Raw genomic sequence first — 18,042 nt, 5'->3', positions numbered from 1 at the left:
GCCAAAGTCAGAACACGTGCCATTGCATGGTCTGTGATATTGGTCGATGAAGTCTGAGCCCAAACCCTTTATGAGACTTTCTAAGGTTTCAACCATGGTTTTATTATTAGTGGAATTGTAAGTTATGAAAGCAAGCAGCTGGGAAACAAAGGAAAATAATTTCAAATCAGTAATTACAACATAATATGTATTAATGGTCAATATCCTTGTTTGTGTGATTATAATCCTTCAACACAATGTGCAATACCTTCGCCAAGTAAGCACCTTGATGAGAACCAATTAATTAGCAAACACTGAGCACTCAATTCACAAAGTATCCATGTTGTAACAATCCAATGTACAGTGGTCCCAAGTATAGCTACACCATTTTAGGTCTTCCAAGTGTCCATCGTGAGTGACATTTTTCTACTGGCCTGATTACCTATTTCAGTTTCAACTTTTCATGCGTAAATTTTTCAGCTGCTTTACGTCGTACAGTCTTGGCACTTGGAATATATACATCAATTTGTGCATAGAAGGTTAAAACATTCTTAAATTTTGGATGGTCAGTAAGTGAGAATGGTAGATCCACACTCAAAATAAGGTCCAACAAAAGTGCTTATGCTTCCTCAGGAGATCTGCCTAAATACCTTACTTTCTTTGTATAATAACCTGAGATATTTGGTCTTTTCCAAATTTTGCATTTTTAATTACAATCATTATTTTTAATGTAGTACAGCAAGATAGGCAACAAATTTTGACGACGAAAAATTGGGGAGTCATCTATTATTGATAAATCAGTTCTTCTAGTGTACATTACATGGTCTAAAACTTATTGGACTTGGAACTTAAAGCAAAAATAGTAGAAAAACTAAACAGGATGACATAGTGTAAGATTATCGACCAAAACAAAACAAAACCAACTAGAACATGAAGAAAAAGATAATGATCATGAAAATAGAAGAAAATAACACGAAAAGAAAAATAAAATAAAAATAAAATAAAAAAAAATTGAAAATGAAAAGAAGAGTAAGAAGAAGAGAATGTCAAAAAAGTAAGAAGAAAGAACAGGAAAAGGGAAGATGAAAAAAAGAAGAGAATGTCCAGAAAGTAAGAAGTAACAACATAAAAAAGGGAAGATGAAAAAAGAAGAACAGAACAATAAAAATAAATGAAAATAAGATGAATAAAAGAAGAAGAAAAAAAATTAAATGAAAATAATATGAATAAAAGAAGAAGAAAACTAGAAGAAGATAAAGGAAGATAATAATAAGAAGACTCAAAAGAGAATAAAAGAAGGACAAGGTAAGAAAAAATAAGAAGATAACAAAATGAAAAAAATATGAAGAAAATTAAAGGAAAAGAAGAAGAAAAGGAGAAGAAGATAATAGAAGAGATAAGAGTAAAAAAGGTTGAAGATAAGAAGAGGAGAGAAGAAGAAAGAAAGAAGACCAGAAGTGAATATAAGAAGAACTGAAGATTAAAATTAGAAGAAAATAAGAAGAGAAGAAGAAATGAGGATCACAAGAGAAGAAAAAGTAAAAGAGGAATACAACAATATAGAGAGAACACAGAAAATAATAGTAAAAAGAAGAAGATAAGAATAAAATAAGAAAAGAACAAAAAGATAATAAAAATGGATGAAATAAAAACCAGATGGATAAGAAATGAACATTAAAATTTTTATAGAAGAGGAAGCGAATCAGAAGGTATAAAAATAAAACAAGAAGGATAAGAAAAGAATATGAATAGATTAATTGAAGAAGAATGTGACATGACGAAAGAATAGAAGAAGAAAAGTACAAGATTGAAATATCAACAAATAACTGACGGGGTGCTGGCAGGGAGAGGAGGGTGCACTGTATTCATCAAGGTCATGGCTATGATTTAATTGCAGCCGTCAGACCCCAAATAAAGAGGATCAGATGGCCAGGGGTAGTTTTGTCCATACCTCCCCTGGTCATTGACGCTATCGCCGTACAACAGTTTTCAGCCATTGGGGAGAGGGACCGCTAAGGTCATTTGACAGCCTAGGATGATCCCTAGAGCTATTCCCCTCCATCAACTTCCCTGGGAGGTCCTTCCCAAGACATTAAAGGGGCGCGAAGGCCTCTAATTTCACCGTCTTTTGATCGGATGTCAGTAACGGTAGAGGATCATTCTGGCGGTCAGAGCAAGAAGAGGGACGTGAAGAAGACGGGTTTGTGCCTGCTCAGAGGACAAGAGTCAGGGGCTGCACACAGAGGTTAGGCGACGACAACCAGCACCACCACCCTTGCTCATCGAATTAGGTTGAACCAAGTATTATCTCTGCTTTCTTTGGTAGAAAGTTAGCTCAGGTAGATGATTAATATGAGTAAGTTAAGCTTGATTTCATTAGATTTCTAGGAATCTATTTCTTGGAATTTCTTCAAGCACCTAGTGTGCATTTTAATCTATCAATCAATTGAGCTGAGTCCTATTCAATCAATCCTATAAAAAGCTTAAAATATACAAATACATATCTATTGACTCCTATCTTGGCCTCTTAGAGGCATTATGTTGAACACTTCTCGGTGTTGACAGAATTTCCTTTATTTCTCCCTATTTTTTCTCATAAAAATTAGACAAACATATATAATTTGCATAAATATGTCTTATTTTGATCTCTTTTGGTATTCTGTCAAACATCTCTTGGGTGTCGATAGAATTATCCTCAATTCTCTCAAATTTTATCCTTTAAAAAAGATAATAAATATTTATTAACCATATAATAAATAATATACTTTTATAATTCATCTTCTACTACTATAGGAAACCTCATAATCATAAATATGCTCCTTAATTACCATTAGAAGCCCCTTTATTCTCTCTTAACCTCTCTCCCTATTTAGCAAACTAATTACCTGTATGATAAACATACAGAAATTTGTTTAAAATTACACTCTTAGAGATATAAAACTTTTTATATGTACATATGTATTTCTCTATCCCCTTAATCTGCATCATAGAAAATATACAATTACTAATTCCTCCTATATTTAGAACACTTTTTTCTTTCCTCTTTCTACTTCATATGTCTTAGGAAACCAAATACGTATATCAAATAATTACTGAGCTCTTTTCACTATAATCTCTTACTCCTTATCTAACTCAATATTAACACCATTATCCTTAAAACCAATTCATATTCTTTTATTGCTTATTTATAGTCAAACAAATAACCTCCTATCATAAACCAATAGTATCTTACTTTGATACCTATCTTATTAGTCTTATCTGCTTTTCTCTCTACCAATACTAGTATCATCTTTAACTCTAAAGCCATTAATTCATCTCAATATCCTATTTCATATTATTTTTAATTTCTATAATAAATATAATTAATAGCTGATATTATCTCCCAATATCCTGTTTTCTCTTCCATTTAGTATTTTCTTTCACTACTTGTTATCACTTAACATCATATCTAAGCCTAACCTGATGGAGCGCAGCCGAACGACGCCAATGAATCATCAGCAGAGCCCTCGCCTATGTCATCACCATCACCAGCATCGCCGTCGGTCCGTGTCCAGCCCGACCGGCGCGCAAAGTGTCCGTGAAGACGCCGGGGTTTAAGTACCCCGGGTAAAGCACGAGTTCGCACCCATCGTTATTTGTTTTTTCCGTTGTTTTTATTCTCTGTTTTGTGTTTGTCACGATGAGTCCCCCCTACTCGTCGTGACCCATCAGTATTGTTTTCATTTCGCATCGTTTTCTTTCTCTTTCTTAGTTTTCTAATTATGCTGTAAAATGAGGGGTCCTTATTGGGCCCCTTGTTGAACCCTTGTGTAGGGGAACATCATGGCCCTATATAAGGCCATGATGGCCCCCACGTTGTGTTTCAGATCTGGAATTTTCAAATTGTCAGTTATTGACCAGGTCTCACCGTGAGAAGAGAGGAGAGGAGAAGCATCGGAGGAAGAAGGAGGAGAAAAGAAGGCAATAGTGTAAGAGCAAGAGGAGAAGGCGAGAGAGAAGCAGGAAGAGGAGGACAGACTACCTTCTGGTGGATCGTGTGCCTGCCCTCCATCTTCCGCCGCTTGGGCATCCTTGCGCCTGGCCGAGATCACTGTCGGACCGTCTGCGCGCTCACGGATTCGCCCAGTTGGCGGTCGTTTGCACGCCTCAGGCGCTCAGTCGCGTGCCCACCGCCCGCAGAAGCCGCATGATCTCTGTTAGCTGCATCCGAGCACCCATATTACCTCAGACGTCCGCCGACCACCAGAGTGTTCTCCTCCGAGCGGGAATCTTTTGCTGGTTGCATTAACGCGCATGCGTTCCATCTTGACTGCCGCTAACTGCGTGCGTGCCTGCCCGCAAGTTCTTTGTCAACTTCGGTCGTTTGATCTCCTCCAAACGCTGCCTGAATGCACACTATCAGTCGCCACTTGTATGCCTTCGACCAGCGTAGCCCGAGCGTCCCCCCCCCACCGGTTGCATCAGAGGGCTTGCCTTCGACCATCCGTCCGTGCATCAGCGAGTCTGACGTTCTCTCGCGTCTGAGATTTGTCTGCCAATCGTCTTCTGCGCGCCCACGGCGCACGTCGCTTGCTGTTACCTGCACTTGCGGGCACGTTGCCGTGCTGCCGCTCGCTGCGATCTCGCACAACGTCCTCTCTAGCTGTTACCTCTCCGACGTTGACTTAACCGTGCCCTTCATTGGCGCGCCCCAGAAAATTTTAGCTCGAACCGGCATATACAGTATCAACAAACCTACGACGCCGAACACCATCACCAATGAGGTACGTCGTCTCCCCTTGCTCGTCAAGTTATATTACGTCTTTCAGTATATCTTCGACTGTACTCTAGGGTTAGTTTAGGTGAGAGAAAGTTAGCGAGGAAAACTATGTGTTGAGTGTCTTTACAGATACGGGTTGAGCCTTACCGATACGTACGGGCCCCTATGGAATCCTTCTGTTTGGCGACGTAGTCGCCATCATTGCTCTGACGATGCTCAGAAGGTCACCGTCATTGTCATCGGCTACAACCTTGGAGCTTGGAACTCGGTGACCCCTACACGTACATTTTATTTAGGACATTTAGCATCACGTAGTTACACTCAACTAGTGATTTTTTCCCCCATCAGACAATGCCTTTGACGATGTCCGACATCATAGCCTCTTTGCTTTCTAATCTAAAAATTTTACTTATTACTATTATTACCCCTTTTAACTAATACTCAATTATTAAATACACCTCTAAAGGCCCCTGTGCAGATGACCTCGCTCTAAGTATACGCCCAAGTGAGTTTATATCTTTTATCAAATTTATTTATTTTAGTAAAATTAAAAATTACAATGACTTTCAAAATTAAAACATTGTTTAAAGCATAAACCCTAGTTTAAGTAGTTCTTATTATCATTTCCCTTATACATCATCTTTTCCTGTCTTCCTCTATCTCATTCTCATATTCACTCACTTCATTCATGTTCCACTATCTAACACTCATGATAATATGTCTTATTCTTATTAAATGATTATTTTCCACATTCATCTCACATATTTGTTTTATCATTGCCTCGTATCATATATGTATCTCTTATTGTCCTCTTAAAATCATCCCCTAAGATCCATCCCTTGGAAAGACCTATACTCGTTCACTATCTAGTACCCTTACGTGAGGGGTTGTTCAAAATTTGTATTGATTAAACTCAAGTTAACAATGACATAATTTACATTTAATTTAATTTCATCAAGGTTGAGTCTGCCTTTTTATTTCATGGGACGAGCCCCAAAAACTATAGTTTTTGAGACCCTTCTTTCTTTCTCCCTTAGACAAAATGAATAGTTGTTGGGTGTCACTCACACACCACAACATGCAGAGTAGTGCCAATGTTGTTACACCAAGACAAAAAAGTCTCAGGCATGAAGAGTAAGCAAAGGATTTATATAAATGAACCACATAAATACATATTGCACATATGTCTTTAGGGAATAAACTTTGTTTATGTGGGACTCTGTGAAAAGAAGTCTGCAACTCTATAAAGCCAGATCGGCAACTCTGTAGATCAACATGATCTTTAATAAATAGCAGCATGTAAAAATTTAACAAGTACACCCTATACTAGTTATAAGATAAACAGCTAGGATTCAGTATAGGATTAAATATAGATTGGATTAAATATAGGTACATGTTGGAATTTCATCTTGATAAAGCCTTTGTATTCAGTTCTAATAACTAAGATTATATTATGGGTATTTTGATAATTATAAAAACTACTATATATAATATAAATATAAATCAACTTAACCGTTAAAACGCTGCAGAAATCCAATGAGCTCTAACTGCCCATAATATGTCTCTTCACATGTTTTCTCTCTATAACTCTCCTCATCTCATCTTTTATTTTCTCGAGCCAAGCCAATTCTCTTCATGATATCAGACCCAAGGCAAGCATTGAGATGACAAAACCAAATTCCTTGAACGTTGCTCCCTCCAAATACAAAAATGAGATCTATATGTCAACCACAAGACAAGTCCTAGAAGTGATTCTGGCAGGTGATATGATCTGCATGAAACTCAACAATGAAAATGAGAAAATGTGGAAAAGCACAATGCTGCCAATTCAGAATGTTCGTGATTTGATGAAATTCATAAAAGCTATTCCTCCATCCATTTCTACTGCAGATTAATAATGAAATGTCACAGAAAATCATATTTCAAAAATTGATTGAGAACATATTAACAGGTACAGGGATTTCTCTACCAAACTAAATTTAAGTGTATCATTCCACATATCAGCAAAGCCAAGTCATTGTGAGAAGCCAATGAAAATTTGGAAAGACATTTCATGGGTGTAATCAAGGAAGTGTGATGCAGCTTCAAAAGACAGTTCCACTTTAGAAAAAGGAACCAATAACCTCTAATTATATGTGAAATAGTTCGCCCATCATTTAATCATTAAAAATTATTCGTAGAGCATGAACTGAAGCATCTATTATTTTCACCTTCTTCCCAGTTTTTTATAGTATCAATACTAACATTAATGATGTAACACAAACTGCCAGGATTGAAGGACTCTTGTCACACAAGGGGAGGGGCAATAAGGCATGATTCAAACAAGAATAAATGATGATTCATTTAAGAAACCAACGAGAAGTCAATGCAAAAGGCCTACTGACCCAGGCCGGTAGGCCAGATAGTCGACACGAGGGGTCTTAGGCAATGCACAAGCTCCTAATGATCCGAATGATCGGTTCAAAGGCTGACTGAGTGGGGATAATAACTGTCCCTGAGTGTCCACGACCGTTGCCATGAGCTATGCAAATCCAACACCGAGAAATAAAGGTTCCTACCATGAATTCGGTGGCTATTACTATGACTCAAAAACTCTCTATGGCAGAGCAGACGAGGACGGCACTGCATAATGTAATAATAATGTAAAGGGAAAGTGAAGTGTCCTTCAGGCTTGGGTCCGCCCATTCCAAGCGAGTCGCAATCGTCGCTGATTATAAGGAAGTTTGGGGACGTGGCCGCCATTGTAGAAGGTCGGGTGCAGGTGTGGTGACGGTTGCAAAGGTGCTACAAAGGGCTTCACAGATGGCACTGATGGTCGGGGATGAAGTAGTTGGGCAGCACATAAAACAGTAAGGATCACATGCACGTGGCGGACACCGCGGGATTTGGTCACTGGGGCAACGAGTGCGGTGGATAAGGGTACACAGGGCCACACACCAAAGGGCGGAGGCTGCAATTGGTGTGTCTGGTTGCTGCACGAGGGCAGCAGCGGTTGAGACGGGAGGGGCGTATTAGGGAAGATGCTGTAATAGAGCGGCAGCACACGCCAGGCTGTGCACAGAGGGCTGCTAACTTCAGGGCGAGGTACTGGGAGATCTAGGAGGGTGCACACCATTGAGCCTGGGCCGCAAGAGCGAGTGGCAGGTAATAGAGGAGAGCCGCTGGTGGTAGGAGAAGACGCCGCAATGGTGCAACGTCAGACCTCGTGAGGCCGCGGTTGGGATCACATGACCACGGTAGGAAAATTGTTGGAGCCCAACTGAGGTGCTACTGGTGAGATTGAGGATCTGTAGACACAGGTTGGTGGTAGTGGAGTTGGATCTGTCCACGGTGCTGTATCTGGGGATAGACCACTTCTGACTTGACAGAGCAAGCTTGGGGCGGCTCAACGATGCAGGCATTGGGCCAATGGGTGTCCTGATCTACAAAGAATTTTTCAAAATAGGAAACTCATGATTCCCAATAGATCATTAAATGCTCAAGCGTATACTGCAAGTTCTTCAGGGAATTAGGTGTGGTATTCTAATAGTGAAGCAATCCACCATGTAACATCTTATCAAACCACAATTACAAAACATCAACAATACTATGGAAATGATAACCTTGAAATAGGTAATGGGTAAGAGTTTGAAACTTTATCTGTTTACTCCTCAATTTCAACATCCAATTATTTATTTAATTCAAAACTATATCCTCTGTGTTCTCGAGATTACTAAATATTATATTTGTCTATTCATAAACTAACCATGGGTAACAATGTATATGTTAAACTTTATGATTTATATTTTCCTGTGAAGGAAAAATCAACTTATTAGATCCTATGTAGGAGTTATTAAAGATGGTATCATTTCTTGGAGAAAAGCTACATTTCTTGGAGAAAAGGCATAACCAGAGACCTGGTATTTTAGAAATAGACATCCACAATTCTATGTTTTAAATTCAGTAATAAAAAAATTGAAGTGCACATCACACATATATAGATTCTGTATTGAATCTCACAACATTTCTAATTCTTATATGCTCCCTTTTGCCTCAACTTATCATCTCTCTAAAAATGTCTGGCCATGGTTCACTCAGATCTGTGGGGACCCTCTCCAACAGTTTTATAATCAGGTTATTCCTATTACTTTGTGTTTACTGATGATTTTAGTAAATATACATGGATTAGTACTCTTAAAATGAATAATATTTTTAACTAAAAATAATTTTTATGATTGGGTTGGAGAGTACCAAGCTCTCCACATCCATTGAAATTTTATAATAGGCATAGTTTCCCATACCGCTAAAGGAAATGGAACTGCTGAGGGAAAACATAGGCATGTAATCAAAGATGCCCTTTATTACTACATCAAGCATGTATGACTAAAAAACTCATGGATGAAGCTGTTGCTTCTGCTATTTCTTATGAATAGTATGGCAGATCCCACTCTTGAGACTAAATCACCGTATGAAGTTTTGTTCAAAAGTCAACCAGATTACTCTTCACTCAAAACTTTTGGTTGGTTGTGTTACCCTTATTTGATATGCATTCTCACAATAAAATTGATCCAATATCTGTAAGGTGTGTTTCATGGGCTATAGCTCAATGCACGTCGGTTATAAGTGGCTTTCATTACACATGTGTGTGTCTTTTATTTTTCATAACGATAGTTTCCTTTTTATTTTGCTAATAAAAATGAGAGTCTTAGATTACTTGGATCATCTGAAAGTGTTTAGTGACACTTATAATACAGATGATATTCATATATCTCTCAAAGTTGCATTCAATAATACCAATAATGCACTTAGAGATGTTGGTTCTCAAAAACTTTTGGTTCCTGAATCAATCAATACAGCATTTTTCAAATATGATCTAAATAAATATCATCATTCACCTATTACCTCCTTATGAACTTTGAATAATATTTCAAAATCTCTATACAACCCTTGAAGATTCATTTTGATAAATTATTAGAAAAAAATCAGGACATCATTCTTATTCTAGATCACACCCTTGAACTAGGTGTTATCTCAAAAACTGAAACTCTTCAGGATATCTACCATCTGGAAGGTATCTGAGGAAATCTAATTTCACATGGAATTAATATGTCATTGTGTGATTAGAATGCCATCCAATCTATGTATTATTTGGCCAATAGAACCCACATCGAAGAACCTTAGATGACTCAATGAATAATGGCCCCATAATAAGATGAATGACATGATTCTAAAATTTATGTTCCTCTTCCTCTGGAACACATCTCCTCAACATCTTATCAACGCCTAAATAAAATAATTCTGGTTCCGCCCAATGGTAATGAGGTAATTGTTTAAAGAATAGTTTCCTCTCATTATTTTAACAATGCTCTGGTAATTTTTGGTAACAATATTATTCACTACATGAGCTTACCAAGGAGTCAGTTTAACTTGAACTTCTAGTATGTGATACCCAGGGAAGGCACCACTAATGGGTACAGAGAGGATTTATTGTGTATTTATCGTTGACAGATTGTCAGCTACGACGTTCTCACTTCCTCTTTTATCTCACATCTCAAACTCAGTTTGGTCTCCTTTAAAATAAATTTTAAAGCAGAATGATCAGAATAAATCACTACTTTACTCCTTAACAAATAAGACTGCTCTCCGTTTCACATACAGAGAGCAGTCTTATTAGTCGGACAAAGAACGGCAGGTACTCTCCTTTCCTGATAATCCGGTGGACCTATGGTCCACTAGATCTGATGGGTCCAATCTATGATAACCAATCAGCGACATACGAATGCGCCTAGAGTTAAGGGGGTGCCTGTGGAGTTTAATCCCATAGAGAAAAAATACGCAACGATATTACTTATATATTTTGGACCATATGTCTCTCTTTGAAATGCACAATAAGCATCCCCTTCTCTCTACTGTGCACATGTGCACTCAATAGTGCACCACGCATGCTTCATTTGTGAGCTCTTGTGGACTAGTTCTGCTTACGTGGTAGACCTTGCACCCTCGTGGCGTGCAGGTGCCACAGTGGCATGTCGAGTCCACATGATTTCTCTGCCACGTGGCACCATTTTTTAATCCCAAAAAACCCATAGGTACTAGAATATTCATATCACCCTCATTTTAAATCATTTTAATCCTAAGTCCCCTCCATTAGATCTGTAATTTGATATTCGTCTTTATAAAACCTCACATCTTTTTTGTCATGCTGATAAAGAGGGATTAACTCATGATGAACCTGACCCTTTTGCTATTTCCAAAACTGATTTGCCACTGCCAAAAGTCATTAGATTATTCGGTCCTTCTTCAGCATAGTCATTGCATCCATACCGATGTTATCTTCATATCCCTCGCATCAAAATTTTCATTGAAAATGTGATAATAAACCACTTGACTTCCGAGAAGTCAAGTGGAGTTAGTGTATCAATGTAAAGACGCCATTACATAAAATGATGGTTGTATTGATTAAAATGCATCATTCACGTAAATGCAGTATTTCATGTTAAAATAAATATCATTGCATGATTGAATGATAAATCATCACCTAGAAATGATATCTCGATGCATGTATGTAACAACAATTTCATGCTTATCAGTATCTTGAAAAATATGATCAAATATGGTTCCTGAATCAATCACTACTGAATTGTTCAAATCTTTGTAGAAAAATATGATAAATTTACATGTTACCTCCTTATGATCTTTGAATAATAATTCAAAATTCTGTATACGACACTTTGGATATTACTTTTGATAAATTATTATAACAGAATCAGATCATCATTCATACTCCAGATCACACCCCTGAACTAGGCATTATCTTGAAAACTACAACTCTACAATATATCTACCGTCAGGAAGGTGTAGATCTCTTATCATGTCAAAATAAAAATCCTGTTAAAATAAGAAAGTCCTATCCAAAACACTCAACCTTTTGCTTGATTAGATACTGCACTCTACATTGTCTCATTAAAAACAGATACAAGATTACGGAACTAACTCTTTTACAGTTCAAACCTTAACGCTCAACAACACATGCACCTTGGTTCCTAGAAATCCGAACTTCCATGTTATTGGACGCAGGTGAGTTTATAGCTAAAAGATAAACCAACTGGGCAAGTGGAGAAATACAAAGCTAGGTTGGTAGCTAAAGGCTACAACCAAAAATAAGGTTTTAACTTCAGTGAGATCTTAGATCCAGATATTGTGGACACAATTTAGGTACTTCAGTGCTAAACTTACCCACGTATAGTAGTAATGAGATTAACTGCAAGGATTCAGTATATGATTAAACATAGTTAGGATTAAGCATAGGCGGTTAGGATTAAACTAAGATAGGAAATAATTAAACAGTTGGATTTCATTTAGATATAGCCCTTGAATTCAGGTAAAACTGGTAGGATTATATCATATATACATTTCCTGTTGTAACGGCTACTGTATGTAATGTATATACGAATCGATGTAATCATTAAAACTCTGCGGAAATCCAACGATCTCTTGCTGTCTATTCTCTGTCTCTTCTCCCTCTTTCCCTCTTTCACTCTCCGTATCTTCTCCGCTCTTCTTGTTATTGAACCAAACCGATTCTCTTCATTCAGAGCTCAGAACTATGAAACTGTCCCTTTATTAAAGCAACGTTCTGAACGTTACTCTTGAAAAAAATTTATTGTTTTAAAACATACCTTTTTAACGTCTGTTTGTGCATCCTACAACGTTTCTTCTCTCATCTTCTCCCATAGCCGTCATGTCTTTTTGCTGCCCAGGAATGGCAGCTACGATTCTTTCTATATATGAGATTACGAAGACTTAACCAGCTCACATGATTTGCCAGAAACACTTCCACCGCGTTACGCTGCCCTGAACCCTTGACAATATAAACCGGAGGATATCATCCAAGCTCGGCTTCAGAGGGACAAAACGAATGTGTCATCGACCCGAGCAACTGCAATACCGAACACCCGCCACATCTCTAGAGTCATTGGCAGAATGATCACGCCTTCGAAGAAGACTGACAAGAAGCTCGGCCTTCCTTGCATGATGCTGCAGGCCCCAGATGGACGGAACAACCTCTAAAAAGTACTGATCAGGACTGTGCCGCCATCCCCCTCAAAAGCACCACATTGCCCCCCTCTATTACATAAGAATACGAAGAGACGACGAAGTTTAGAGAAGGAAAAACCATGGATATCGTCGCGGAGGTCCCCGGCTACATCCAAATCTTCTCCGACGGGACAGTCAAGCGCTTCGACCACCGCGCCGGGACCTCCCCACCTGATACATCCAACGCCGCCTTCGAGTTCCACGACGTCGTCGTCGACGAATCGAAGCCGATAACAGCGAGGATCTTCGTCCCAGGCGTCGTCGGCGAAGGCCGCCGCTCTCTTCTTCCCATCATAGCCTATTTTCACGGCGGCGGCTTCTGTTTCGGCACCACAACCTGGCCCAGCTACACATCTTTCCTCGGCGAACTCTGCGTCAGATGCCGGTGTATCGTTATCTCTGTCGACTATCGATTGGCGCCTGAACACCGGCTACCCACAGCTTACGAAGACTGCTACGCTTCACTCGTTTGGATGGCCCTCAATGGAGCGCAATGGCTCGAAAAAGCCGACATGTCGAGAGTCTTCCTCTCCGGCGAGAGCGCCGGTGGAAATATCGTCCATCTCTTGGCTCTCCGCGTCCTACGTAGTCCTATCGAGCATTTGAAAGTGGTTGGGCTGGTTATCATTCATCCTTTCTTCGGAGGACGAGTGAGACTGGAAGAGGAGAACTCCTGCGAAGATCGAGGAGTTGTAGACGCCACCGACACGTTGTGGCGTCTGAGCTTGCCTGAAGGGGCCGACCGAGACCACCCTTTCAGCAACTTTGCGGGCTCCATCGGCGCAGACGACGAGTGGAAGGAGTTTCCCAAGACGATAATCTTCCTGGCTGGGAAGGACCTGCTGAAAGCGAGAGGCGCCGCTTACGGGGCCTTTCTGAAGTCTAAGGGCGCGAGAGAAGTGACGGCGGTAATTGCGGAAGAGGAGGTGCATGCTTATCATGTGTTCTTCCCTTTCTCGGATGCGACGAAGCTTCTGCGATCTCAGATAGCAGAATTCATGGATTAGCCACATTGGACTTTACACAGAACAAAGAGGACTCATCCTTGACTCGTCGTTTTCCCCCTTCTGCCACTGCTCCATGTTCCTCGCTGTCCTCTGCATCTGATGAATCTCCGCTTTCCTTTGGTTCATTTTCTCCCATTCAAGTCCACGAGGAAAAGACTTCTGCATTACGTTTAATTTCTACTTTATACCGATGTCCAAGCGCCATAGTCTTAAAACATCTCATCATGTTTCGTAAGCTGGAGACTTCTGGAAATTTTTCCTGACTTATCTCTGCATCTTCACATGGCGACATTGGTTGTTTCATTGCATGTTCAACCCCATGAAGACGCTTCCTTTACTCTCGACATATTTGTGCAGACTGCGCTACGAAATGAAATCGTTGAAACGCTTTATGGTCTTACCTGTTCATACTGGACAATCAAAATGGAATGTCGTACCTCGTGGCTCCAACCTGCTCTGAAAGAAATTTTAGTTGACTAAAGTACTAAGACAACCAGCCACGATATCATCGCGCATGATCACAGAACCTTCAAGGAAGAAATGATATTCGATCGAAAGCATAAATACAACCAAACATCTCTTGAAAAACAATAATTTCCAGGGGTTCAGAGAACACGCTTCTTTTATCCGCAAGAGTCATACATTTCGACATCGCTTATAAAAAAATTTGGTTCACTTTGGCCGGTAACATACGTGTCTCTTTGGTTCCTTCGTTCTCAAGGCATTGTATTTACTCTAATCCACAATCACTAGGCGTAGGTCGCATGACCAATTCAAACCTCAATCAACTCAAACGTTAAGAGACTTAGAAAATAGGATTAAATATAGGAAAAGATAGACGGTTAGGATTCAAGATAGACAGGAAAACAGATAGACGGTTACGATTCAAGATAGACAGGAAAACAGATAGACGGTTGGGATTCAAAACGATATAGCCGTTATAACTTGTTATAACATCTAGGATTGTTCATAACGTACATATAGTATCACATTAAGCTACTATAAGTAAGAACCAACATGTACGTTTTAAAGTGCGGAATATAACGATCTTAACGGCCTCGGTCTTTCTCTTCTTGCGATCTCTTCCCTCTCTTCTTCTTCCGTTCTTTCTTTCTTTCTTCTCCCTTGGCACCCCAGGCGCAAGCATTCTCAACATGGTATCAGAGCCTTCGATCGTCAAAGCTGGCGCACCATCACTCTCCGCTGCCACCGTTGGACAAGTCCCGGTGATCATTCCGCCAGGAGCCTCAGTTCTAGTCAGGCTCAACGACGACAACTATCAAGTCTGGAAAAGCTCAATCCTACCAATCTTAAATGGGTATGAGCTATTTACATTCATTCAAGATGATCCGCCCTTTCCTTCGGTAATTTCTGATGGAATAACTGTGGAAAATCCCGAATACAAATTATGGCGGAGAAATGATCAGAAAGTTCTGGGATTTCTCCACTCCACCTTATCAGAATCGGTCATTCCTTGCATAACCAAAGCTAGATCCACCAAGGAAGCTTGGAATCTACTGGAGAATACATTCTCCAGCAGAATCAAAGCCAGAATTATGGATTTGCACCGACAGTTTCATACAATAGCTAAAGGTACCATGACTATAGATGAATACGTCAAGCATTTTCGATTCATAGTAGAATCTTTGGACTCAGCTGGAGCTAAAATAGATGATGATACAAAAAATTACACTTTCTTGAGAGGATTGGGGACCGAATACAGTCAGTTGGTCCTGTGTTTTAATGCTAATCTTGATCACGTGAAATTTGAGGATATTATAATTAAACTCAAAGGGCATGAAGTCTATTTGGCGTATCAAGAAAAGGCAAAGGCAAATTTCTTCCCTCCTATGGCAAATACGAGTCAGATACAAGCAGGTTCCTCTTCAAATCAAGCTCAACGAAGGGATAACTCTTACACAAAAGGATACAACCAGAGCCGAGGAAGGGGAAGAGGCAGAAATAATCGCGTCCAGCCAAGATGTCAGATCCGTGCTCAATTTGGTCACAGAGCTCTTGAATGCCAAGAATTTACAAAACTACAAATCTCAAGACAAGGTCATCAAAATGCTCCTCATGCATACATTGCAGATAGCTCTGAAAATGCCGCCTGGTTTTCAGACTGTGGAGCAACTCACCATGTGACTGCAAACTCAAACTTGACTTCAAATGCAACCATCTATCAAGGAAATGAGCAACTTCAAATAGGTAATGGTACAGGTTCGAAAATTCTTTCAATAGGGTCTTCTAAAATCTCAACTTTTGATAAAAATCTTTTTCTCAAAGACGTCTTACATGTTCCAGAAATTAAGAAAAATTTATTATCAGTTCATAAACTGACTGTAGATAATGATGTATTTGTGGAATTTCATCCATCTTATTGTCTTGTGAAGGACAAGAAAACAGGCCACATCATACTCAGGGGAACAATTAGAGATGGCTTATATTGTTTGAAGCCAGAGACACACCAACCAGAGGCTCTTGTTGGAGAGAGGATGACTTCAAACGTGTGGCACTCACGACTATGCCATCCACAGTTTAAAACTTTGCAACGTGTTATTGAAAATCATGGTCTTCCATTTTCTCATTTTTCAAAACAACATGTTTGTGATTCCTGTAGAATCTCGAAATAAGCTTCCGTACAATGTCACTAACAACAAAACCAAACAACCTCTTGAAATTGTGCATTCCGATTTGTGGGGACCTGCACCCTTGGTATCAAATTTTGGTTTTTTGTATTATGTTGTTTTCATAGACGATTATAACAAATACACCTGGTTATATCCTTTGAAAAAGAAAAATGAGGTTCTAGAAAAATTCATAGAATTTAAATTGAGGGTAGAGAATCAATTCTCTACTACAATTAAATATTTCCAATCAGATTGGGGAGGAGAATTTCAGTCTCTTCATTCATATCTAAAAACAAGGAATTGTTCATAGAGTATCTTGTCCACATACTCCTGAACAGAATGGTACAGCAGAAAGGAAACATAGGCATGTAGTAGAAACAGCTCTTGCTATGCTACATCATGCTTCTATGCCAAAGGAATTCTGGGATGAAGCAGTAGCCACAGCTACATACCTCATCAACAGACTTCCTTCACCAGTATTGGATAACAAATCTCCTTATGAAGTATTGTTTAAAAGTAAACCTGACTATACTTTTTTAAGAAATTTTGGATGCCAATGCTTTCCTCATCTAAGACCATATGCAAGTAATAAGCTGGAAGCACGTTCAGAGAAATACGTTCTACTGGGGTATAGCTCTTTACACCTTGGATACAGGTGCCTCTCGCTCCTAACAGGTAAATTTTACATTTCCAGGCATGTTAGTTTTAATGAACATATTTTTCCTTTTGCTGATAAACTTCTTCCAAGTAAATACTCAGGAGTACTTGGAAAATCACCCTCGATTGTGTCAAACATTCCCAGTGTTGAAAAAATTCAAACCACATCGTTAGAATCAGATCATGCTATTGAACATGATAATAAATCTCAAATATTATCAGAATCAATAACAGATCTGAACAATGATGTTCCTCAAGAACAAAATAATTCAAATCTACCCGAGACTTCACAGATCTCAGATTTTTCTGAGATATCGAGTACCCTCGACCATACACCTGAACCAGGAGTTCAGATAAAAATAAGAAAACTTAGTGATGTGTATCTACAAGAAGATACACATCATAAGAGGAGTCCTTTAAATTTTACAGTAATTAAACATCCCATACCTACGTGTTTAACTGCATGTTTAGACAATATAGAACCGACTTCCTTTACTGCTGCATCTAAATATGAAAAGTGGATGCAAGCAATGAAAGAAGAGTATGATGCACTTATTCAGAATAATACTTGGAAATTAGTTCCAAGAAGCCAAAACCAACACATTATTGGTTGTAAATGGGTTTACAAGCTGAAATATAAATCGAATGGAGAAATTGATAGGTACAAGGCTCGTCTAGTGGCCAAGGGTTTTAATCCGCAAGAAGGATTTGATTACACAGAGACATTTAGTCCCGTAATCAAACACACCACAATACGGTTATTATTGTCCTTAGCCATTAGCAGAAACTGGAAGATACATCAACTTGAGGTATCTAATGCATTTCTCCATGGAGATCTAAATGAAACTGTATATATGGAACAACCATCAGGATTTAAGAATACAATTTATCCTGAATTCATCTGCATGCTTAAGAAGTCGATTTATGGTCTAAA

The 18,042-nt window shown here is 39.1% G+C and overlaps 1 protein-coding gene across 1 annotated transcript; it reads left to right on the top strand.

The window, feature by feature from the left end:
• Nucleotides 1-12,826: 12,826 nt before the first annotated feature.
• Nucleotides 12,827-14,017, top strand: LOC144703125 (putative carboxylesterase 17). The gene has a single exon (XM_078575221.1). It carries the CDS (start codon nt 12,895-12,897, stop codon nt 13,819-13,821), a length of 927 nt encoding a protein of 308 aa, XP_078431347.1. The 5' UTR covers nt 12,827-12,894; the 3' UTR covers nt 13,822-14,017.
• Nucleotides 14,018-18,042: the final 4,025 nt, after the last annotated feature.

The sequence above is a fragment of the Wolffia australiana genome, chromosome 5, assembly GCF_029677425.1.
Source record: "Wolffia australiana isolate 7733 chromosome 5, ASM2967742v1".
NCBI classification, from domain to species: Eukaryota; Viridiplantae; Streptophyta; class Magnoliopsida; order Alismatales; family Araceae; genus Wolffia; species Wolffia australiana.
The sequence above is the reverse complement of the archived record's forward strand: the minus strand, read 5'-3'. Positions and strand labels throughout refer to the sequence as shown.

Coding starts and splice junctions, on each gene's coding strand:
- LOC144703125 (XM_078575221.1), top strand. CDS start 12,895: ATGGATATCGTCGCGGAGGTCCCCGGCTACATCCAAATCTTCTCCGAC.